At 42.3% G+C, this 26,008-nt stretch overlaps 1 protein-coding gene across 1 annotated transcript; it reads left to right on the top strand.

Annotated features, from left to right (window-relative positions):
• Positions 1–662: 662 nt before the first annotated feature.
• On the top strand, positions 663–25,651 carry tns1b (tensin 1b). The gene is made up of 27 exons (XM_077617685.1): positions 663–866; positions 954–1,004; positions 1,068–1,190; positions 2,221–2,285; positions 2,365–2,448; positions 2,974–3,086; positions 3,161–3,221; positions 4,674–4,749; positions 5,889–6,018; positions 6,092–6,157; positions 6,300–6,416; positions 14,051–15,439; positions 16,439–16,617; positions 17,129–17,267; positions 18,887–18,982; positions 19,269–19,295; positions 19,453–19,633; positions 19,746–20,791; positions 20,970–21,056; positions 21,120–21,248; positions 21,366–21,458; positions 21,580–21,657; positions 21,737–21,805; positions 22,476–22,647; positions 22,955–23,023; positions 23,672–23,701; positions 23,777–25,651. The coding sequence occupies exons 1-27, from the start codon at positions 663–665 to the stop codon at positions 23,913–23,915; spliced, it is 5,013 nt and encodes a 1,670-aa protein (XP_077473811.1). The 3' UTR covers positions 23,916–25,651.
• The last annotated feature ends 357 nt before the right edge of the window (positions 25,652–26,008 follow it).

Genomic DNA, 26,008 nt, shown 5'->3' with positions numbered 1-26,008 from the left:
GGCAGCACATGTTTTGAAATCACATGTGAGGGGATTATTTCTGGCAAATTTAAGAGGCATATTTTACAGTCTACTGGTCGTCCACCTTCAGTTAACCCTCTTATTAAGTTATATTTTTGTACAGCTGTTTGAATGTCAATGCTTTTTTGTAGTCAGAAGTGATTTCCAGAATTTGCAACTAATTGTAATTTTCAAATTATGCCAAAACAGACAAAATTAGACAAGCACAACATATAATACAAATAAAACTAATACTAATAATCTCATCCCATCTCATTTTCTGAACCACTTTATCGTCACTAGGGTCACGGGGGGTGCTGGAGCCCATCCCAGCTGTCTCTGAGCCAAGAGCGGGGGACACCCTGAATTGGTGGCCAGCCAATCGCAGGGCACAAGGAGACAAACAACCATTCACGCCCAAACTCATACCTAGGGGCAATTTAAAGCGTCCAATCAGTCTACAATGCATGTCTTTGGAATGTGGGAGGAAACCGGAGTACCCGGAGGAAACCCATGCAGGCCCGGGGAGAACATGAAAACTCCACACAGATGGAAACTGGATTTGAACCCAAGACCCCAAAGTCGTGAGGCCGACGCGCTAACCACTCGCACCACCGTGCCGCCCTAATACTAACAACAATAACAATAACAATACTAATAATATGTACTGCTGTGTTTTGGTGCCTGTTAGCAGAAGCGCGAGTCTACTGCAGTCTCTGGAGGAGAACTACGAGTTGGACCTGCTCTACATCACGGAGAGGATCATCTCCGTCTCGTTCCCGAGCGGCGCCGAGGAACCTGGTTACGCCGCCAACCTGCGCGAGGTGGCCTCCATGCTGCGCTCCAAACACGGCCACCACTACCTGGTAGAGTGCACCCGAGAACGTTGCTTATTTCCCCGTAAAGTGACTTAAAACGGACCAAGAACCTCTCCCAACTTCTCCCATCCTCAGCTCTTCAACCTCAGCGAGAAACGTTACGACATCGGCGAATTACATTCGAAGGTGAGCCGGAATCCGAACGCGGGCTTTTCGTTCGCTTACTCCGGGGGGCGGGGCCTCTTTCAGGTGTTGGACTTTGGCTGGCCGGACCATCACGCGCCGGCTCTGGACAAGATCTGCAGCATCTGCAAGGCCATGGACACGTGGTTGAGTGCAGACAGCCACAATGTGGTGGTCATACACAATAAGGTACTAAGACCCAGCCCCCATTCACGTGATTGGCTGATGCCAAAAGGTATTTTGAGCGGATTTCCAAAAGGTTCAACCGTTCAAAAACCTGATTAGAATTTGGGAACGAACCCGATTTTTTTTCCAAGCTCGTAAAATATGAGATCATGGTGGACGACGCCATGGCGTATGTTTGCCTTTCACAAGTCCTTAGCAACCATCCTTTATTCGAACAATCTTCCGCTCCTTATTTTACGGATTTATGGAAAAATAATGGCCCCGCCTTGTAGGTCAGGCCTTTTACAGCGGATGACTAACAATGGTGAAAGTGTCTGAAAAACAGGCGTTTTTGTCTTTCAGCTGTTTTCTCAATGCCCGTGATGGCTTAAAAAAAGCAAACAAGAACAAAACTATCATGCAAAACCTGAAGTAAATTTTTCTGAGGTGAAGTTTATTCCAAAATCATTTGGATAATACTAGTAATGGCGTTTTGGGTGGTTTTGTTCTTATGTGAAACGACAAGAGTTTGTTATGCAGACAGTTAGAAACATACAAAAAGACAAGCCGCTCTAATTTTCAACTTGACAACCCAGCTGACCAATATTTTCCTGTCACATTATATTCCTGCGGCAAACCGCGCTCATCACGGCACCAACAGGAACCGTAGGAACGACTCTTAAAGTTAAAGTCAACGACTGGCCCGAATTAGTCTCTGATTATAATATATATAATTTTCAATATAATGGTTGGCTCTGGGATCCCAAAGCAAGCCTCCCTTGTTCCAAGAATCTCCGCACAGAGGTCACAAACCAGTGGGTTGCCATGACAGCCGGTCTTGTTTTCACAGGAAGTTTTGGTATTTGTCACTAAGAAGCAAGACTTTGTTTGGGTCTAGGCATCCACGTGTTGTCATACCACATGGATCTAATAAATACCACAGCATTATACATCTTTTGAAGATCTGAAAAAAAGGGGTTGTAAACCCAATTTTGGTTGTTCAACTTTTAGGAAGGATGTCCTTTAACGGTCTTTTGGATTCTTATTTTTTTAGGGCAATAGAGGGAGAACTGGAGTGGTGGTGGCCGCCTACATGCATTACAGCAATATATCCGCCAGGTAGGTGTTTACATTTTTAATATTTAATCTTTTAACCAAAATAAACCATTGTATGTTTTGTCTAAAAAAACGAATGCAGTGCTGACCAGGCTCTGGACAGGTTTGCTATGAAGCGCTTCTATGAAGACAAAGTACTTCCTGTGGGTCAACCCTCTCAGAAAAGGTCAGCGTTTGTTTGTATATAGTTTTTTGATTTTTTGCATCTCCGTCCTGATCCTACTATTAGTACGTTTGTTTCTAAGGAACAGCAACGGTTCTTAATTTGTCACGGGCTATTAAATGAATGAACCGATACAGATCGGAAATATCCAAGTGAACCCCAACAACGTGATATTTAGAAAACCAAGCAAAACAGACACACAAGACATTGTAGACCTAGGTAAAAAAAAACTGGAGCCACAAACAGAAAGTCCACAAGGTAGGGACCTTCTCCAGACTGAGACTAAACAACAGATGAAGTGCCCAAGCAGACAAATGGAGAAAAACTTCAGACTTGATATTCCAGATAGCAAAGAAAGCTTTGCGGGACGATTTTGAATATTTATCAGGCGTCTTGTTACATTGTTTTTATGACTAGGTCAAGGGTACACATCTAAAAGTTAGAGAACTGACCCAGATAGTAAAAGAGTAAACCACGATCACTGTCCAGGTGACCTTCCATAATCGTCTATCCGCTTGCGTCCTCCAGGTATGTGGAGTACTTCAGCGGTTTGCTGAGCGGACACATCAAGATCAACAACAAACCCCTGTTTCTCCACCACGTCATCCTGCACGGCATCCCAAACTTTGAGTCCAAAGGAGGTACTCGCCCGCCTTGACGTTACACTTACGGCATTCCCAAAATGCTTATGCCCGATACAAATGTTTTCCATTAGGATGCCGTCCCTTCCTCAAAATCTACCAAGCCATGCAGCCCGTCTACACATCTGGCATTTAGTAAGTCTTCATCACACTCCGACACATTTTCTTTCTAATGGGAATCCAGGGGCGCTCGGTCCTCTTACAAGCGCTCGGTAACAATCATAATGAAAATACTAGTCCTTTTCTGTAATAGCCGGAGTTATATCCCCTGACTCTCATATTCGGGCCTGTAAGACATGACTATTTCCCCACAAATGATTGTATTTAACTTAGCAGCGGGCCCTTGTTTCCATAGTCAAAATCCTGCAGTTTAACTGTTGTCATTTGTTACCCTGGAAAAGATTTTCCTACTCCGACATTCTCATGGTACTCAAGGCTGAGATGGGAACCACGACGTAAATGGAGATGGGAGGATTGCGCCTTGAGATCATGCTTGTGGAATTTGGTGGTCATGTAACACAGATGCGGTTTTACTTTAATGATCCAGTGGCCAAGAAGGTAGCCCCCCACCCAGCCCCCTGTTGGCTGGGTTTTGACTCTGGATCTGTTTGGCCACTGGATGGCAGTGGCAGGATAGACTAGGACGTAGTTTTAGGTGCACTATGTAAAAGAAGATATTTCAAATGAAATTCTTACAAAGGGTTTACATTGTGCCTCAAATTGGTTCCTTCTTTCAGATGGAATAAAAAATCCAAATTCAAAGTCAATTGCACCAATGGGAAGTCATTTATCTTCAATGGTGAAAACTCCATTTTTTTTAGCAGTGTGTTAAGTTTATAACTGGATTGCAACCTAACAAAATCTATAAAAAAATAAATAAAAAGTCTATGAAAGTGCATAGCAAAATGGCTATTTCCTTTAGCACCTGAGGACCTCATGAGATTTTTTTTGTGTATACACATGATAGAAATCCTTCCCAAAATTTGTGCAAATCATTGAAACGGGCTTGAAAACTTTCTCAGCCTGCTAATTTCATGCCAATAAAATATACTTAAACTAAGCATTTAGTGACTAAATGAACTTAGGTTCAGGAGATTTAAAAAAAGACAGAAAAAACTGAGAATGAAGTCTAAACACAGGCATTTTTACAATAAAAAGTATTTTAACGTAGCACAAAATAACATCATAACGGCTTCCAGATAGTCTTTCCACTAACTGCTATTTTACTGTTCCGCTAAATAAGTAAAATCAACAGTGCGAAAAAGAAATTATTTTTCTTTCAGTCACCCGACGGTGGTTTATGACCAGGAATATTTTTGCCTTTGCAAAGAAACCAGCGTAAGAGGAAGGAAGGTTACAATCCGGACTCTTCGCGCTACTCAACTGCTGTTTTTACAGTAAACGTGTTAAAATGACCAAGAGGGCCAAGTTTTTACTTCTAAGGTCCCCCCCGAAGCCACCACACGGCATTCCTTCTCATTTTTCTCCCTCACGTGCACCCTATTAGCACTCGGCAGCCTTTTGATCCACCAACAAAGTGCTTGTAGGAATGGTGTGAAAGACTCTTACCTTTTTCTTCTCTTGTAGTAATGTTCAAGGGGACAGTCAAACAAGTATCTGCATCACCATTGAACCCGGCTTACTTCTGAAAGGAGACATTTTGGTAAGGTCAAGCAAACGTGGTGGATGTAGTATGTTCGTAGTTATGTTTTTCCCCCAAAAATCATCCTTACCAGTGTAGTAGGAGGGTGCTTTAATGAGCAATCCATTGTGTTCATGTGGACTAATTACGAAGGAGTCTTTATTTTTATGACATATGTGCAGCCCTTCTAGTTTACAGCAAGTCCCCAAAAATTTGAAAAATGGGGAAAAAAGTAAATTGATATACTACTTGAAGCACAATATGTGAGAGAGATTATATATGGAATAATGATAGAAATTGTTAGGAAAGTAGGAAATATAATGAGCTATGAACAATGTATATATTTACATAGGTTAAATTGTTATCGGCTTCACAGTTCTGGGGTCGAGGGTTCAATCCCAAGTCGGTCCCAACTGTGTGGAGTTTGCATGTTCTCCCTGCGGGTTTTATCTGGGTACTCCAGTTCCTTCCCACATCTTAAAACATGCATGTAAGGCTAATTGTATGCTAGACTGCCCCTAGCTATTAGTAATTGGTTGTTTGTGTCATTGTGCCCTGCAATTGGCTGTCCACCAATTCAGGGTGTCCCTCGGCTGGTGCCTGAAGCCAGCTGGGATAGGCTCTAGCACCCCCTATGATCTTTGTGAGGATAGGCGGTTCAGAAAATGAATGAATGAAATTGACTGAGGAACATATATTCTCAGGTCAACCATTTAAAACCGATGGGGAAAATGGGTAGTATTTATTTTACGGAAATACTATTTTTTAGGAAATCATCGTCCGTTATGTCTAGAAAGATCTTCCTCGAGAGGCTGCTGTTCCGATTATCTTTGGCCAAATTTGACAGTTTTAACCCAGAGTAACAACATTTACAGATGATTTTTAGCGTTTAGTAATTCTGTGGAAATCCTGTTGTTGTTTTTACAACTCAAGATTGGATGAATGTGTCGAGAGCATGTGGAGTTTATTGTAGTATTTCACATTTGCAGAAAAACATGGGGCCATAAAACAGGCAGTGGGGGAGCTGCAATTAGGCTGCAAATATGTTGGAAACTATGACGCCACAGTAGCCATTTCGAGGATTTTTTTTTCGCTCTACTCTCGTTTTGGAAACGATGTCGTGGTACTTGTTAAATCTCATCCAATGACTTTTTTTCCAGCTCAAGTGCTACCACAAGCGTTATCGGGGTTCGTGCCGGGACGTCATATTCCGTGTGCAGTTCCACACGTGCGCCGTTCACGATTTGGGGGTCGTCTTTGGCAAGAATGAGCTGGACGAGACCTTCAAAGGTAGGCCCATCGGATTCCTACATTTTTAGAAAACGCATGTCGTCTGACCATATTTTACATTTCCTCTTTACAGATGAGAGATTTCCAGAATATGGCAAAGTGGAGTTTATCTTTTCTTTTGGCCCTGAGAAAATGTATGGTAAGAATCAAAGTACTTTGTCCTTGTTTTGCGTGGCTATTGTGTATGTTTAAAGTGCTAGATTTTCTTTTTAAGGATGATTGTTTTAAGTAGGAGAGGAGATTCATACGTCTATTCTTGTCTCTTCGAACCTCTGGTCAAGGAATGGATCACCTGGAGAACGGGCCCAGCGTTTCGGTGGATTACAACACGCAAGATCCGTTGATTCGTTGGGACTCTTACGAGAACTTCAATCAGAATAACGAGGACACCTTAGAAGGTCAGCAATGGACTAACTATACGCTAGATGACTTTTTTTCAATATCAGAGACATCAAGCTACTTTTCATTGTAACAATAATCCTGTTTGGGTTGATAATAATCCACGTCACGGCACAGTCAACCACCCATATCGTACTTGTCTCTATATCCAGAAAATATAACATGAACTATTGAAGTCATTGAAAACCGCATGCTTTATAAAATGAAACAACCCTGAGAAGCTGTGGAAACGACATCATCGGGTCATGTTTATTGTCCTTAATGTGCGAGATGTGGTCGGTTTTTAAAGGGAGCAGAACCATAGTACCGCTAATTCCTTCGTGGCCACAGTTTAACCTCACAGAACCCAAAATGTCTTGCGGTTCTGCTGCTTCTCAAAGCTCTACACAGCATTCTCGCTTTGCCACAGGCATGACCCAGTTAATCGACTGTTGGTCACTTACCGCCCTAAATGTCGCTTTCCTCATTGGAAGCAACATTCCGCCCTTCACGACGGTAGCCAGGCAGTGTGTCGCGTTGGTTTCCAGCGCCGAGAGAGGCGACATGTTTTGTTTTTTCTTCTTTCTTCCGGCAGTCTGCAGAAATACACACTGGTTAGAAAAGGAATCCGGTACTCGTGGAACCACTGTGTTCATTCTAGTATACAATTATCTATGTTGTTTTCATTTATCCAGGTAAGTCAATTGAGAACAGGTTCAAAGTTTTCGTTGGCGACCGTGCCTGAATGCTCACATTTTTGCAAGTGGTCATTATGGTGAAATAACATTGGCAGAGATTTCCCCTTCTCTATATTTTTATCGTGTAGACAAATGTCAAAGGTTCCCTGGCTATCGGCCCTGATGCCATATGAGGTGGAAGTTGGAAATAGTCTTTGCTAAAATAGAATTGGTCTCCTCCCATTCTCTTCCCGGGAGGTTTACTGTGTGTAAATCACACACTGCTTCTTATATAGCAGTCTTCTTAAAACTGTGGTCAGTAATGGTGTGCTTAAAAATAAAATAAAAAAATATATATCTAAAACTAAACTATCAGAAGATGACAAAAAGAGTAATTGCGTTTATCGATCTTGTTATGAAGGAGCAGGGGGAAAACGGAATTACTCCTTGGATTAAAAATGTTTGAGAACCAATACCATAGAATATTGACCGAAGTCTCACACAGTTAAAAAATATTTAAATCCCATCATCAAGAAAATTTAGCGTATGTGATATCAAATCATCACATAGTTTAAGAAGGCATTTTCTTCACTTAAATTTATCCAAACCATTTTTTTTTAGCTAATTCTAGGAGCGTATCTTGAAAACATTACCCACCCATTCCGGGTTGGCAAAAGCCAAAAATACAAAGTTACAGTGTTAGGTGAAGGTGAAGTTACCGTCGAGTTATTGTTTACCCAAAGTCCATGAAGAATTTGCTGTGTCAAGAGGCAAGCGTGTATTTATTGGCATTTCTATCTGCTGGAAGTCAATGTTTCCCTTTTGATCCAGAAAACATTAGTCAAGAGGGCCGTGTCCTTTCTCACTAAAAGGATTCCAACCGACCAAGACCAAAGCGTGCTACCTCTTTGGCGCTCGTACAAGCCGATACCTTACACTCCATTATGGAGGCCCTTTGAGTGCATCAGTTTCGAGGAGATGCTATCTCGGAGGACAGAAATAATCTCGTGTCCATCGACTAATTGAAGCAATTCATCAGTTTTTAGTTGCTGTTGCAGAAAATGGCCGTAAAACCAGATTGGGGAATGGAAGACCTTTATTCCTTTTGCAATATCTGACTCTTGGAAGAAAGATCATTTACATTTTTTGGCACTTGTACATGTGGATGCCTTAGCGTTTATTATTACTCGCAGCCCTTTGGGTACATTTGTATCGAGTGGACATTTTCTGGAAGGACAGATATAGTCTGGCGTTCAATGTATTGATTCTGGCAATTCAGCTGTTTTGAAATGGACGAGTTAGGGAAAACAAGGTTGTTGTCCTTTCCCTGCCAGTGTGTTTGGTGACTCATTTTGAAACGAAAGACTTTTGTCTTTCAAGCTTGATTAGGGCAAAGTCAGAGTCTGCCTTCTTTATGGTCGTGAGGGCAGTGGGGTTGTCAAGCCAACGAGACCGGCACTTTGGCACCGGCTCAGGCTTGGGGCCGCTGCCTTCGTCTTCCACAATGCTCCTTTCAATCTTATATATAGCTGATATTATTTTTTTTAGACATGGCATTACCTTAGATGAGATGCAGAGAGGAAATGTCTGGACTTTTGTTGGCAGTAAACTGAGACGCTATCCAATGTTTAGGGAGCTTTAGACTGCTTGGACTCCAAACAAGTCGTCTCTCCTTTTGAGCGTCAGCCAAGACTGTAAAATAAAGGATTCCAGGCAAATTTTTACACACACAAGTCATTTGTTCTCTGTGTTGTTATTGTCTATCATTTCGGGCTGGACTAGCACTGGTTCTGGTATAGTGACATTTATAGTAGTGGTCTGCTTAGCGTGCAATAGAAACCGATGTTTAGTCGTAGATGCTTTTTCCAGAGAATTTCATTTTTTTGACGCTGTGTAAAGTTTTATTTGATATATCGAGTTGTGTTTTAGAAGCAATATTGTGGAGGTTTTATGTCAGGAATGCACGAGTGGTCTGTGGCTTCCCCCGTGGACACAGCTGTGGGCCAGACGCTCTTCACCACTATCAGTCGTGTCTTGTTTTGTTGTTTATCTTTACTCGGCCAGTCTAGCCGCAAATGCCAAAGGTTTGTTGTGTAATGACAGCAAGAAGCACAGAAAGCGTCATAGAAAATTCAGTTTGTCACAAGGATTGGCGCAAAACAAGGGCGAGTCAATCAGAAGTCATTTGGGATAATCTCATTCGGAGCCACCTGATAGTGGTTCGCTCGCCTGACTTGGGTGCGGATGATTTGGGCTCGATTCCCGCTGGTGGCGGTCTGATCGTGAGTACGAATGGTCGTCTGTCTCTCCGTGTGCCCTATGGCTGACGGGCGACCGCTCTAGGGTGTAGAAATGGATGGATGTACCATCTGTCTTTCTTCCAGAGATACCTCGGTTCACTTTTCTATTTCTATTGGTCAACATAACCTTTCAAAGCCTCATGGTTATGTAGAACTCAATGATTTTTCTATCAACCTTATCCTGCGCAGAGTCACCCCAGGGTTAGGGTCTCGTTATCGGAGATGCCTCGGACTGGTGAGGCAAGGTAAACCCTCAACTGATTATCTCTGACTCACAGGGCAGACACCAAGACAAGCATAACATGTGCAAAGTTGTAATTATAACGCGGTGCAATATCAACACTTCATCTGAAAGAAGACACCCGTTCATCTTGAAATATATATTTTTTCTCCTGGAAGGTGTTTGGTAAGAGAAATTTAGATTAAGAATAGTTTTAACGTCAGCTTCTTCCCACTTTTGAAAGTTCTTCCTTCCAATGAAATCCAAGTGTACTCAAAACCATTGATTTAGCGATACGCTACCTCGATGAATATTTGAAGAACCACTTAGCTTTCTGCCCTGTACTCACATTTGCCTAGGAACCATTTTGGCGATAAATTTAGTCCGCCAAGCTCCCCTGAATTTCAAAGTACCTGACCTCATCATTTAGAAGCCTTTCCTACAATCTACAAACACTATCTGTTCAGTTTACAATCTCACTACATGCAAATATCATTTTAACATCGCGTAGTGTATTATATGCGAAGAACTGGAAAAAATAAACGCTTTGTTGCTTGCCTCGTTTCTACAATACTCTGAAAAATGAAACTTCAGATAAGACCAAAATAGTATTTGTTTGTTATTAAGTTTGGATTTACTAGTTTGCCTTGTGGTCCATTTATGAGCATAGCACAAATACTTACCTACGACAGATTTGGTCTAAAACAGTCCTTGTTCTCCATATCTCCTGCCACCAACACACCTGAATCAAATTATCTGGATCGTTATCAAGCTTCTGGACAGCTTGCAGTTGATCATTTGGTTCAGGTGTGGTAGAGGAGGGAGATCTGGAAAACAGACTGGATGCAAGGGTGTCAGACTCGGGTTGGTTCGCGGGCCGCTTTAACGTCAACTTGATTTCACGTGGGCCGGACCATTTTAGATAGAATATTTAGATTTTTTTCTTTAAAATGGATTAAAAGAACTGGATTAAAAGCCCTGAATATTCCGTTTTTTATAGATCTAAAACAAGGTTTATTTTAGCTTTTTTTAAATATATTTTTAGATTTTACAAAATGATTTTTGAACTAAAAACACAGAAAAAATGGATTAAAAAAATTACAATTATTGATTTAAAAGGGGAAAATCAGGAAATTTAATATACATCTATACTCTTCATTTTAATTTGATCCTAAAACAGAAAGTCAGCACTCATGATTTACTTTCCCTGGCCACACAAAATGATGCGGCGGGCCAGATTTGGTCCCCGGGCCGCCACTTTGACACATGTGGGCTAGGGGCTCTCGAGGACCGGAGTTGGCCACCCCTGGTCTAAAATGTAGTAGGTTCTTTGCCCCAACTTGAGTGTTAAGTCATTTCATATAATCCTCAATGTCCTCATTCTAATTGACCAGTTTCTTGTAGCCCCCAAGTGCTTAAACACGCCATCACATATTGTTCTCGGCAGCGTTTTCTGGCATCAAACACGTGCTATTTCCACTCCTTAACGTGTTCTGTTCCTCCGGGGTTCAAAGTTCAGAGATTAAAAGGTCAAACGCTCGCACCGTCTGCCTCCTCCTCCAACCTTAAAATATCTGGCCGCCGCAAACTCCACCTACGATACGCAGCATGTCCCGCTCTGTTCACCTTTAATCCTTCGCCGTGCCTTTGTGTCAGCTTTATCTCCGACTGTCTAGACGAGAGGATATGGGAGTTTCCAGGTGGGACGGATCCTCGTACATTATTCACCCCATTTTTTTTTTCAAATGTATTTTTTTTTATCTGTCCGACAAAGAACAACCGTAACCAAGCGCTCGCCGCGGCCAAAGCTTGTCACGGTCTACCCTCTCCGCTTGTTACGTAATGGCCGAACGTCACGGGGTCGACATTCCCTTCTTAAACTAGTGGAGCGTAAAAAAGAAATGTGCCCCCTGGGGAGGGAAAAACTCACTAATACATCACACATCCACAAATGTGAATTCTCTAGGTCAGAGGTTCACTGGCTAAAACAGCAACAAAAACAAGTCCACCACAAAAAGTAGTCCTATGAGTATAATGGTATGGATTTGAATTTCTCAAAGGTCAAGAGGGGTGTCGTGTCATCTGGAAAGTGACGACATGCGCCTGATTAGTCGTACGGTCTGAACTGGGGTCTTGCGTTTCAAATCAGGGGTAGAGAAGATATGGCTTGGGAGCCACATGTGGCTCTTTTGATAGGTGGATATGGCTCTTTGCTAACCTGTTTGGTCAAATATGGTCATGTCAGCACTGTGACTGTGTTTTGTACTTTAAAAGAGGGGAAATGACCAAAAAAGGCAGACATGTTCATTTATTTTTACTTTTAAATTCTGAGTCTGTAATAATATTTAAAAATATGAGTTGTTTATGGCTCTGCTCTTAACCGCACAGTAATAAAGTGCCAAAAAAGCAGGTTTAATTATTAAGAAATGACCTTTGTTGGTTCTCATTTTTAACAAATGATCTTGTAAGATGATGTTAGATGCCATGTTATTTTTAAATATGACAAACGCTCGGTTGTTGGTCCACACACACAAAAAGTTCCTGCATGCTAATGTTTGGAAGACGTGGGCTATGCCAATTGAATTGAATGCCTTTGTTGTTATGATGCAAGTACAGTCAGATTTAAAGCTTTGCCAATGATAACTAGCCATAAAACATATATACAATAAAAATGAAGTGAGGTAAAAACAAATCCACCATTTACTGAACTGCCAAAGTCATTATGAGTGTAAAATGTAATAAAAACACTTCTAAGGCCATGAATATAAACTTCATAAAAATAATGCAATGGAAAACAGTACGTTTTGGGGTCGTGACCTCAAAACATTGTCAGAATTCAGGATTTGGTTGAAGTTAAAACATATTTTTCTACACGATCCATTTATGTTAGCTTAGATCTTATCAACAACGGATATTCTGAAGGATCACATTTCCTTGTGATTTTGTAAACTTTCTGACAGTCAAACTCGCCTTGCGTAAAAGTGACTCAAGAACATGACTTTGGTTCCTAAGATATAATATAGGATCCACATAATGGCCTCTGGAACTCCACGGATGGCGTTCTCCACTCTCACGTTGCCGTGATACCAATGGCCTCTCGAATGTGTGTACTAACTTGCATAAATGTCAGTGCGGACATTAACATGCAGTACATTTGTAGGGGCCATGGGCTTAGTTTTTCCCGGCAAAACCCTACGGGACATATGTTCTGCTCTCCGACAGTCAAGGCACTGTGCTTTTTTGGCAACACCCTCCTAAGGCGCCGTCAAAAAGCTGTCACGGACCTCCCACAGAAGCACAAGTCAATGAGCAGTGGGCTGGAGTCTCTGCACTCTCGATCCAGACGGACAGAGAGATGTTGAGACGGGAGGAGTGGGAGGGCAAAACAGAAGACCGTTAGAGTAGCGGATTTTCCTCGCTGGGGATTCTGGAGTAGGACTTTTCTCCGCTTAGTTGGAGGTTGTCATCCAATGCTTCAACAGGTAGGGGAAGCTCAATTTGCGCCAAAAGAGCAGTTTGGGCAGTTTAACTCGCATTTGGAATGGGCTTCTTAATCAGAGGCAGTAAGGTATGATGATGTTTTCTTAATTTTATGTTTGCCACGATGTTAAAAACGGATATAGAGTCAGAGAGAGCATTCATATTTTCTTCAAATAATGAAATAGTGAATGACGTAATTCCCAAAGTCATCTTTTTTTCCTGCAGGCACATGGATGTGTTTTATATGTATTATTTTTGCCTTTAGTTACACATGGTCATTGTGAAATTGGGACACTTGTGTTTGATGAAATAATACCAGATTAAAATATTCGTATTTGTGTTGATACACTTCTCTACGAGAGGAAACTGCTGTGATAGCTACGACAAGTTCCGCCTCTTCATAAAATAATAACCTTGAAATCTCAAACATATTAGGCCACATATCAATGAAAATATATATATAAAAAATCCAAGAATTTTTCACAAAAAATATGAATGTTATTCCTATTCAAAAAATGCTTTGCAGTGGTTAAACTTCAATCATAACACAACAGAACAGCTACATAGATGACATGCTTAGCCCAACTTTACTTTGATTTCCTCGAACCCAAACGGCAAAATAAAACTCATCCATTTACTGATCAATTTTTGGATGCTCTTTTACTACACACACTCTCTCTTAATATCAATCCAAACAACGAGCGATGCATCCCTCAACATTATTTTTGTTTATCGCATTGACTTGATGTCGAACAAGTCCGGCCTGTGATGAAACGGTTTTTCCACACTGCGTGCCACAGAGCTTGTTCATTTCCTTACATCGGAAAAAAATAGCGGGGCCTGAGCCATAATCTGACGACAACTGTTCTACCAATGACCACACACTTTCCCATTTATCCTGCTCCATATCATTAGCAGTTCTAAAACAATCGCTCATTTGTTCCCAAACCATGACCGTCCCTTATTCTTTTTTGCAGAAGTCATCCACACCCAAGGACCTCTGGACGGGAGTCTCTACGCCAAAGTGCGCAAAAAAGAATCTGTCGACGGGCCGGTCACGACCAACGGGATCCCAACGACTGCGATCGAACACACCCTTCCTGTCGTGGACCACGCCTTGTCAGTGAGCAGCGATTCGGGAAACTCCACGGCGTCCATTAAAACGGACAGAACCGACGAAGTGGCCGCGGCCCATTCCACGGCGAACCTGCCCAGCGTCCCGACCGTCGAGGAGGCACCCCGGGCGGAGCACCAGGAACAGCAACCAATCAGCCAGCAGGAGAAACAGGAGCTCGAGCAGCTCTTGGGCGGCTTGGAAGGGCCTATGCATCGCCAGGGATACCGGACCTCCCCGTCCTCGGCTGTCGCAGGGACCCTCCACCGGGTTCCCGCTCAAATCCACGTAAACGGTCACCGCAGTATTGACCGCGAAACAGACATTTTAGATGACGAATTACCCGGCAGCCAAAAAGCCAACAGCGTTGACAGTCTGGGAACCTTCTCGTCCACCGATGGCCGGGCCACGCCGGCGGATCTCTATTACCAGTCGGAAACCATAATCAACGGGCAGGACCACGTGCCGTACCTGGAGCGCAGTGTTGCGGAAAGCCCGACGGAAACAATGCCCTCGCAAATCTGCATCACGGACAAACTGACTCAAAATGATTCGGTCCAAGCCTCTGACTATATGGCGACTCAGAATCTATACCGGTCAGCTTCGGATACGCAGTCTATGCCACCAGCTCCTGCCCGGACCACCAGCAGCAGGGAAGCCGTCCAACGCGGTCTCAATATCTGGCAACGCTTTGGCGTACCCGAAGAGCCCGTGACCGAAGGACTCACATTTGGGACGCCGCCATCTTCTGTAAGCATGCCGGCGGTTCACCAGAGTCTTCCGCAGTTCCCTCAACGCCACAGCACTTCCCAGGAAGAGATTGAGAAATCAATCGAGACGCTCAATCTGCTCATGTTGGACCTGGAGCCCAGCCGTTCTTTCATACCAAAGTCGCAAAGCGCTCCTCTGAGGGAAACCGAGGTGGTCACGACACAACCGTCCTTTTCTCCGGACCAAAGCAGAGCCATCTATGAGGTGGACACTCCCCCAATGTCCGCCAAGGTCCGTCGTCAGTCCCCAAGCACTTCGGAGTCGGCCCACGCCTTTGGATTGCAAAGCGCCGATCCCAGTCCTTCATCACCGGTTTCTACGAGTGGTCACCCCCAGGTCAAGGCGACCGACTCCTTCCAGACCAACTCTGAGGTCTATGAGCTCCAAAGAAACTCTAGCATTGGATCATCACCCACTTCCAGGGCTTGTGATTCTGATGAAGTCTTCAACGTTGAAGGACTGGTGGCCCAAAGAGTGGCAGGTAAAAAACAAACGTCTGGTATTTTTCCACCACTTCTGGTGTATCGTTTCCCAAAGCTGACTTTCAAAGCGGGCACCAAAAGATAATATTGATGTGGTCCGTATCATAAATTCAACTGGAAACTTTCTCAATCTCATTTCCCAAAAGGAAGTGCGAGTATGGTTCAGGCCCAGACAGGAACAGGCCCAGTGTACAGTTCTTCAGACATCCTGAAGGCCAACACACATCTGTTCAAACTCAAATAGTCACCAGGAAGTCTGGCTGCACGCCAATCTTTGCTCGGATTGAGCCCACCTTATTGCAACTTTCAAACAACATGCCACAGAAAATAACGTTATATCATTTAAAAAATGCAAAAAATACTCTCGGATATTTGGAGGTTGGAATCTGTTTTAGCATAGTTCCTCAATTCCAGTTAATTTCACAGTTGTTGTTAACATTCAGAATTGAAAATTCCGAGCCAGTTTAGCAGGATTCCTTTTTTGGAAGCACGTTTATCTTTCTTTTTTGTGTACCACCTCAACATTTCTTTTTCATCATTTTCAATCCTTTCATTTGTTTACCCAGAATACTCTGCACGTGCACAAAGGGTCAGCAGTATTTCCTCTTCTTCCCATTCTGAGCAAAGCCCTTCTCGCTTGTTTCTGGGTTGGTTCACCCGTCTTCCTGCCACCACTTTTTGGAGTGTTCCTTCAACTTCTAATCCATCCAGTGCCTTTTTTGCATGAAAATGCATTTGTCTTTTAAATCTTATAATTAACAGCATGACAAATTCCTGTGCTTTTACTCCTCCTTTTCTGTTCAAATTGCGCCCCAAAGTCGGAACGGTTTTCTGGAGAAATGGACTTTGCATAGTGTATCTCCTTCTCTCGTGGTGGCCATCTTGGTTTAAGAGAAAAATTTGAATTTGCAACCATGAGTGCATTTTGAAGTCCTCAAACAGCTGTTGTTTAAATCCGTCTCACTTCCTGTCAAGTCACATTTGTTTATCCTTTCCAGGCGTCCACTCACGTGCAATGTCTCCGGATGAGCCAGCGGTTTTGTCTCGTGGGCGGATCACAAGCGACGGTCCGGAAGATGCTCCTTCCTCCGACGTCCCTGTTCGTTCCCCCGTTCGTTGCGTTTCCCCGGAGTTCGTCAACGCCATCGCCATGAACCCTGGTGGACGACCCAAGGAGGTAGTGTTTGTTTTTCGTTGCAACAGTTTTAGATTTTTACGGCACCTGGATCTGGCTCGGCCTTTTTAGGAATTAAAAAAAAAAAAAAAAAAAACATTGGCATTATTTTTACCAAAACTCATGCTTTCACTTTTGACAAACTCTTATTAAAGCAGCTATACGAGACACTAAGACAATGCTAATTGCAAATATGTTATTTTTCTTTTGCCTATCTGACTAATCTGCCATTTTTTTTTAAACATAAACATTTATGATTTGTTTTTAATGGGCTCTGATGAATTGGAGTATGTTTTAAGAGAGAATGAAAATAACCGAAACATGAAACGAGACAAAGACACCCAATATATACAAAATATAAGAAGCAAATTTTGTCCGGGAGCCGCATGCGGCTCGAGAGCTGCTAATTTGCCAGCACTATGTCATGTGGGTATGTGTCAATGCTTGAAAATGACCTTATTTACATTAGATATGATTTTTTTCTGCCTCCATCTAATCATTTTCTCCCCGTCAGAGACACATGCACAGCTACCGAGAAGCCTACGAGGAGATGGAGGAGGGTCCAAGCAGTCCGACCCCCACATTTGGTGGTGAGGTGCTTCCCCAAACCCCTGCCTTCCCCACCTCACCACAAACCCCTTACTTCAACCTGTGTAAGTTTCCCCTCTGGCTGGGACTGTGGAGCGCAGGCGTAGATTGGGAAAATGAAATAAAACAAGACACACAACTCTTAAAATTTAGTTACATAGGCAATGGATTATTACTTGTAATAATCTTCATCGGCTCCTGAAAATGGAAGCTCGTAGAAAACCAATGCACGTCTTATGATGATGTTCTACCACGTTTTCTGTGCATTGATTTTCCAATGCAGTTAACTTGTATTGCAAGTTAACTATATATAGCTTCTCCATAAATAGCCAAACTGGTGAAAGTAGCACTGTCCTTTCATTGGGTGGTGCATGTGACACCAGATGTTTTGGTTATTAATTCCAGTCCACAAATCACATTGCTAAGTGTCCATTTAGACTGTTGCGCACCTAGCCCACAGAAACCGTAAGAGGGGAATGTTTTGCTGTGGTAAGTGGCTTTTGCACGTCTCCGTCCCCGAGTTCCAAGTCCCGAGTCCATGTCAACCATGTACGGTCACTCCAGCTCCCCTTCCCAGTGTCCTATTCCTGCCTGTGCAACCATTTTAGCGGGGTACACATATATATGTTTACTATCTCGAGAGTGAGTGTGTGCTAATATAGGCTCTGGGGTGCTTAAAGCAACCAAACAGCAATGTGAAGTCACCAAGATTGACTTTTTACAAGTTTCAGCGGTAACAGTGTCCAGACTGCCAGAAAATTTGTACAATTCGAAAAATAAGAACACTTATCTTGTTTCTAACGAATTTGTGCCAATTTTTGTTTTACTAGTTCCATTTTTTGTCATGTGAAATATTTAATTTGTAAGAAAACTCTTGATTTATGTGTACCCAGCTAAATAGGAAAAGTACCCTATCCCAGCCTTGCGCTGCTTTGGCACGAGAGCGCCACCGGTAAACATAACAGAATAGCGAAAAGGAATAACACCACACCACGAGCATTGACTTACAAGTTCTAGAAGTTAGACGACAGTGTTAAAAAGTAGATCGTTTGCTCTCTGCTGCTCTGTGTGCTGTCGTCATCTGCATTTTGGCTGCCATATTGTCCGATCCTAGACTAGACCCATCACGATTATCGCGGTTAATGTAGACCTTTTATAGCGACATGGCCGCTATAAAAAATAAATAAATTTACTTCAGTGTTTGGGTTTCTGCGTGGATTTTCACATTTTTATTAACTTACAAAAATAATTTAATTTAAAAAATTGCCCCCAGAAAAAAATCTGTGATGTAGTAAAGACGCAAAAGTTGAAGCCGCGATATTCGAGGGATTACTGTAGTCTTAAAAAATCTGCTAGCAGTAACATTTGAGGAATCCCACTGTAAAAAAAGGACCTTAAAGGAATAATGCAGATTAGATCACAGATTCTGTTGATTTTGATGTGATGTTGCACGTCTTGCTCCCTCCATCCGAGCATGAAGCATGAGCATACCTGTCCATAAATGTCCAAAATCTTGTATTATAATGTGTTGACTCTTGATGATATTTTATGAACTGATTTTGGAATAGAGAATGAAATGTTGGTCCCCTAAATTGGCAAAATTGCTGCCAAAGCAGTTTGCAGTTTTAGCTCGTTAGATCAAAGATGCATTGAGTAATAATTGATTCATTTTGATTGATTATAGGCCGTTCACCTCCGGGTCTTGCCAAAACTCCGCTCTCAGCGCTGGGGTTAAAACCCCACAACCCTGCAGAACTCTTGCTCAATCAAACCGGCTCAGGTGGGTTTGTAAAATTTCCCAAATTTTGAAAACGGGTTCAAATTTTTATGACAATAACCTGAAAACATAATAGTAATGAATGTCCGAATACAGAACTGACATAGCATATAAGGTTACTAATAAGAAAATCTAAAATCCTTCTTGACTCGAACCTTTTGAATTTGTATTGCCTGTTTCTACATACACATTCCAAAAAAAATCAGATATTCCAACACCCTTGCATACCTGTGTTCTGCGCTTTGACAATGATTTGTTTCTCTGGATTATCTCCATTAATGCTCCTCAGAGGATGAGTGCATTCAAGATGGAGAAGGTAAGCACCTACGTTAACTGGATGCTAAAGTGACCATCCCGTCCCTCGTATCATTCATTCCTACAATTCCACACTTACCTTTTCTCATATGTGTAAACAACACCCCAAAATACAACAAGTCCGTGGCTTACGATGAAACCCTTTCTCTCCCGTTCAGCACCCAGAAGCTACGTGGAGTCTGTCGCGAGGTCAGCAGTTCCAGCTGGGGAACAACCCTCAACCCCCCAAAGCTTTAGTCCTGCAGGAGACGCTGCAGAACAGCAGCGAAGTCCAAGTCCTGCTACCCGTGCCCTGAACTCCCCATTGTCGAGTAGCAGCCCCATCCAGACCTCACCAGGGTGAGTCGTAAATACATACTACAATCCTTTCTAGTACACCGATACTCATAGTACGGAGATAGGAGATCATTTATCCTAATCTGCCCGATGACCAAGTACACTTTTTTAAATCATCCTCTAGTGATCCAGCTATAACCGAGAGCTACTCCAGCACTGCGTCCCAACCCACCACCGATTCCAGTTTGCGCACTCAGTCGGCAGTGAGCAACTACTCCAACCCAACACCGTCCTACCCCGCTTCCACTCCTCCCATTGCCTCTCACGCCGATTCCGTTCAATACCTCGGCGTCAAGACTCCGACGGTTTCCAGTCCGGGCCATTACACCCAAACGATGAGCCGAGCGACTTTAGATTCCATCCAACCCGCCTACGTGGAATCCTCCAAAACCGTCATCAGCCACAGAAGCCCAGAACTGCAACGCCGGCCTCGCCTCCCGACCGCCACGGAAAGTCCTTTGTTGGACAAGCACCCAAATACTTATCAGGAAAGTTCCATCGTGGGTCAGAACGGTTCAGCAGTCAATGGTTTTGAAACAAATCTCCAGGGCTTCAGTAACAGTCCCAGCCTAGGACACTATCAGTATCAGGGAAGTCAGAGCGGGCAAGTACTCACCCGACAGGCCTCGATGGGGCAAGAATCCAGACGAAGCCCGATCCTCAGCAGGCAGGCGTCCTTGGGACAAACCATCCCGAGCAGCCCCGTGGTCAGCAGACACCCTTCGCTTTCTCAATCCCGCGGAAGTCCAGTGCTAGGCCGCCACCCGTCATTGACTCAGATGTCTCAACGGAGCCCGAGTTTAGACCGACACCCCGTGCACAGCGGCTACACCACGCCAGACGAGCGGCACGGCAACCTTTCCAGACAGAGCAGTTCTCCGGGATACCAGGGACCACCTACCCCCTCTTTCCCGGTTTCTCCCGCAGTTTACCAGGATGCGGGAATGCCCGGGATGGGCGCGGGATTTCGACAAGGGAGCACAACGCCTACTTTTCAGCCTCAGCTTCCAGAAAAGAGGCGCATGTCCAGTGGCGACAGACCCAATCCGAACGCCATGTCGTACAGCTCTCTGAACGGAATGATGGTATCCCCAGTGAACGGGTCGGGCAACCCCAGCTACTTCCACACCCTGTCGGACTTCTCACGCTTCAACATACCTGGTAGGGACCTGGGTAGAACATCTTGTCCTTTCCTACCGGTCACAGATAGTCAGACAACTTTTAACAATGTGTCCGAAACTCTGATAACGTAACGTTGGATTTGATATACTATAAAGAATTACATTGGTTTCGTTGCATCGACTGTTTGCGTGCTTCTGAAAAAAATGTTAAATTGCAGACGGTGGTCCCGAGAGCAGACTGAATGTAAAGTTTGTCCAAGATACGTCAAAGTTCTGGTACAAACCTGAAATATCCAGAGAGCAAGGTAAGCTACGAGACAGTATTCACATCCAAAGAAATGTGGGAAAAAGCATTCACTCCGTTTTAGCTATCGGCGTCTTGAAAGAACGAGAACCCGGAGCCTTTGTGATCCGGGATAGCCACTCATTCAAAGGGGCTTATGGTCTGGCCATGAAGGTCGCCTCACCACCGCCTACAGTGCATCAAAATAAGAAAGGTAAGAAGTGATTCTACATTTCGCCAACAAAAGTTGGACTTATTCAAGATGATACGACGTAAACCCTACAGATTTGCGAAAATAAAGTCTGTCTTTTTGTTGTGATTGTTTTAACAGGGGACATCACCAATGAGCTAGTCAGGCATTTCCTAATCGAGAGCAGTCCTAAAGGCGTCAAACTGAAGGGTTGCCCCAACGAACCCTACTTTGGTAAGCGGACATTTCCTTAAAACGTGTCGCAGTCTAAATCACGCCCTCTAAATTCGCAGATGAATTATGATCTGTGTGAAAGACAGGATTCAAAAATAAGTTGCGTTTGTCTTCCGTTCAGGCTGCCTGTCCGCTTTGGTCTATCAACATGCCATCACGCCTCTGGCCCTGCCCTGCAAACTTCTCATTCCTACCACAGGTCTGTCAATTTGTTAAATCTGTTTTTTTTGCGTTGTCAAAGTGTAATGTAAGGTAACCTAAACCTGGTTTTCTAACAGATCTTCTTGAGGAAGAGCCGGAAGTTGTGAAAACAAATCCACTAGCTGACAGACTAAAACAAGGAGCAGGTATACATTAACTAAATAAATCCGCATCTGTCATATCTAGTTTGAATAAGGTAATTATTGAGTTTAAATCATTCTGATAAGTGGCCGTCCTTGTTATCCCAGTGCAGAGCCCCCCCGCTGAATCCCATGGTAAAACCCGGTGCACTTTAAGTGCATTTGGAAACCGGCATTTGAAATCTGCATCCTACATGTCTGCCGTTTGTTGATATTTTATGTGGAAATGTCGTCATGTTTTTTCTTAAATTAACTTTGTTCAAGAAGACGTCGTCTCTTAACTTTTATAGCCTGTGTGACAGGAGTTCTCAAACTATTTCCGTCTAAGGTTATCTTAGAGGGCCACCTCCAAATGTAAAATTCACATAAAACATAGAGTTGACCGTCATAACTCAATCATTTTCCCCTGATCTTTAACTCATTCAGTACCCTTAACGGCAGTTAATAATCAATAAATGCAGAAAAATACAAAAAAAAATCTGGAGTTTGAGAACCACTGTTGTACAACACGGCACCCTCGCTTTTATGGAATGACTTGGATGGATTTCCTTCGTCAACAATGTCTTCAATGTCCTCATCGAGCATGCGCACTAATGACGAGAACGCCAAAGTGTGCATGTGTGGATTGAGGTTGAATGTGTTGAATTTGAGTCTGGAATATCTCCATCAATCCCAGCATGCAACGTGCTCTACATAAACTCGGTGGACATGGAGTCGCTGACGGGACCCCAGGCCATCGCCAAGGCCATTTCCCAGACCATGGCGGCGGGTGGCTCTCTGTCTAGCGCCACCGTGGTGCATTTCAAGGTGTCCTCGCAAGGCATCACGCTGACGGACAACCACAGGAAGTATGTTCAACATCTTAAATATTTACGACATATTTTATCCTGTTATCTATCCTATGACCGCTTCATGCTGATTGCTAATTTCCAATTGATATTTTTTACTTTTTTTCCCCTCTGAAAAACGAATCAACCAAAAATCATTACTTTTCAGACCTTCAAAATCGCCTTTGCGCAGCATTTGTATTTCATTAGGATTTTGAAATATATATTAAATACAGCCAAACTGGCCCATTAAAGAAAGAAAACAGGGTTTTCAGATTTTCTTTTTCGCTTATTGACGCGAGGCTTTTGTTTTTGTTTTGTTTCCTAGGCTTTTTTTCCGGCGCCACTACCCCTGCAACACAGTCACGTTTTGTGATATTGACCCCCAGGACAGAAAGTGAGTACAGATTCTATTAATTTTTTTTTAGCCGATGAGGCTTTTCAACAAGTGTCGTAAAGGATGTCACAATCTAGTCACACCGTTTGTCTTCATTTTTTTCCTGCAACATCAACGAACATATTTCAATCTTAACTTTAACTTCTTTCAGCAAGACCACTAAATTGCAAAAGTTCTTTTTTCTTTCTACAAAATACATTAAATTTCAATGGTCCAGTTCTCATTGGGGTTCAAGTCAGGGGATGCTGACCAAACTATCCATTTCTTTTCCTTATTATTTTTTTTACTTATTCTTTTCTTTCTACAAAGTATATTAAAATTGAGTCATCCAGTTCTCATTGGGGTTGAAGTCAGGGGATGCTGACCAAACTATCAGTTTATTTTCCTTATTTAGTTTTTTTTTTTTTTTTTTACATAGATTTTTCTTTCTACAAAATATATTAAAATTGAATCCTCCAGTTCTCACTGGGGTTGAAGTCAGGGGATACTGACCAAACTATCTGTTTTCCTTCCTTTTTTTACATCGATTTTTCTTTCTACAAAATACATTAAAATGCAATCCTTCCAGTTTCTAATTGGGGTTGAAGTCAGGGGATGCTGACCAAACTATCCGTGAGTAACACTATTTTTTTGTCGAAATGTTTACAGGTGGAACAAGCCAGAGGGAGGCACAGCCAAGTAAGCGAAAAACAAAGATTATTTAGCAACAATCGAGTTATCATTTCACTGAATCACACGGGCGTGTCTTTCCAGGATGTTCGGTTTCGTGGCGCGAAAACAGGGAAGCACGACGGACAACGTGAGCCACCTCTTCGCCGAGATGGACCCGGACCAGCCTGCCAACGCCATCGTCAATTTTGTCACCAGGATGGTTACATTACAAAAGCGATGAGCTCCTTTAAGCAAACCCTGGCACTTTCTCCCCCATTTTTCTCACCCCCAAAATGCCTTTAGTTATTTTCACACCCTTTTTTGGTCGATGGACACTCCCATCATTGCGTTGCTTCTCGGCATGTAAGCCTTTTTTTTTCTTCGTTTTTTGCGTGAGTGCGCGCTTATGCCTTTCTTTGCGGACGGACTACAAAGTGGACCCGAGGAAGTGCAGAAAGGGGGCGTGGCCGGATGAGAAGGGAGGCAAATTGCGAAACATTTGAATGGCGTGAAAGTGGTTTTTCTTTAATTTTGAATGGCGAACCAGACTTGACCTTGGAAAAAAGGAATGTGGCACTTCTATAAAAAAACAAGATCAAAAAAGTGTGGAATTAAAGTACGATTAGTGATAGCAAGTCCATTTTTTTCAAATGAAAGGCCTTTTCCGAGAATTAAATCATTTGTTTTGTACGTGTTGTTCATAGCGCCTCATATTTCACTTTTGATCGGCTTTGAAATGGCATCCAAAAATTAAAAAAAAAAGAGCGTTGAAAAGTGCTTTTCTCTGCTGTGCTAGAATAAGTGAGACAATATTTCTTTTGCCACATTTGATTTTTTCCTCCTTTTAAAGTCAAGACTGGGTCGCTGTGGTTTTGTTTATACACAAGAAGAAGAAAAGTCAAGTGATGTGACCTTGGTGGATTGTAAATCTTCACTTTTTGAGGAGTTAACCAAAGATAGTTTTTGTAAAACAACGACAAAAAAATAAGTAGTCAGGGCTTGCATGGCGGGAGAGACATTGGAACGTTTTCTTTTGTAAAAACAAACATGGCTGCTGGATTGTTTTCTTTGTATATGTACTGATACTGTAGGTCAATGATGGATCACATTACAGGGGTCTTTTCATTTTTGGATTTTTTTTAACAGCCTGTTACGTGCTGTATGTAAATATTTGGCCTTGGTGGGTAGGACTGTTGTTAGTTGACTTGGTGCCTGACTTTTTTTTTTTTGTAAAACAGCTTTTTTTAATGAAAAACTAAACAAAAACAAGGAAAAACAAAACATCCAATAGGCTTTGTTAACCCTCCTGTAATCTCGCTTCTCTAATTGCTAGCAAAAATCGAAAAATGTCATTATTCGTTATTCCGCCGGCTTCATTTTTCCATGTTTTCCTTTTTTAATTTGTCAAAAAATTAACAAGCATTACGCAATGTGATATTTTTTCATTCTTAAACGAGCAGGTCATATTGACCCATTTAATGTTATTTTTAAGAAACAAACAAGGAGGGTTAAATATCCAAAATGATTGTGTAAAATTCTGATTTAAAAAAATCCCACCTGTGCATCTTTTTAATTGCATTTCATAAACCATACAAAAAATTATAATTTTCTGTGGATAAGCAGCTTTATAGAAAAGCACTGTACCATGACACTGTTTTCATTTTATGAATTATTGTTCATAATTCTCACCAGCTGGCCAAAACGAAACACATTCATTCACACGCTACCCTAAAGCAAGCTAAGTAAATATATAAATATACATATGCAGATATAAATATATAAGGATATTTATTTTTTCGCTTTGTCGCTTTCTTGTACACATCATGTTATGTAAAAAGTTATGCAAATACATATACAGTGCATTCTTATATAAGGTGTATGAGAGTGTATCACTGGCTTATTTTAGTCTCGTTTATCCTCATCAAATAATAATAATTGACATGCTTAGTGAGTCCAACTTTAAAAATATCCCTTGCCCAAATCGAGCACTTAGCAGTTTTACGTTTTTTTTTAAAATATGGATAAAATTAACCAGGAAAAAAAATCCCAAGCAAGATCCAATTGTTATTTCCCATTTTTTTTCCTCTTTGATACTACACGTAATTTATTTTCTTCATCTTCCACCGTTTTATTTATTTACAGTGATCCCTCGAATATCGCGGTTAATGTCAACCAGCGACATACGAAAAACCGCAAAGTAGGATCACCCCCATTATTACCACCAGAATATACTCCAAATTATTTGTTCATAATAGTATTAACCAGCTACATATGTACAGTGATTTGAGTAACAACTAAATTCTCTTCCACTAGATGGCAGAATTGCTAAACCTG

This window comes from Stigmatopora argus, chromosome 13, assembly GCF_051989625.1.
Source record: "Stigmatopora argus isolate UIUO_Sarg chromosome 13, RoL_Sarg_1.0, whole genome shotgun sequence".
NCBI classification, from domain to species: Eukaryota; Metazoa; Chordata; class Actinopteri; order Syngnathiformes; family Syngnathidae; genus Stigmatopora; species Stigmatopora argus.
Note: the sequence above shows the minus strand (reverse complement) of the source record. Positions and strands in the feature narration are given on the sequence as shown.

Bases quoted from the DNA above. Each gene is read 5' to 3' on its own strand.
- tns1b (XM_077617685.1), top strand. From the start codon at position 663: ATGTACTGCTGTGTTTTGGTGCCTGTTAGCAGAAGCGCGAGTCTACTG. The intron at 21,057-21,119 runs GTAAGCTACGAG...ACTCCGTTTTAG, and splicing joins TGAAATATCCAGAGAGCAAG to CTATCGGCGTCTTGAAAGAA. The intron at 23,024-23,671 runs GTGAGTACAGAT...AAATGTTTACAG, and splicing joins ATTGACCCCCAGGACAGAAA to GTGGAACAAGCCAGAGGGAG.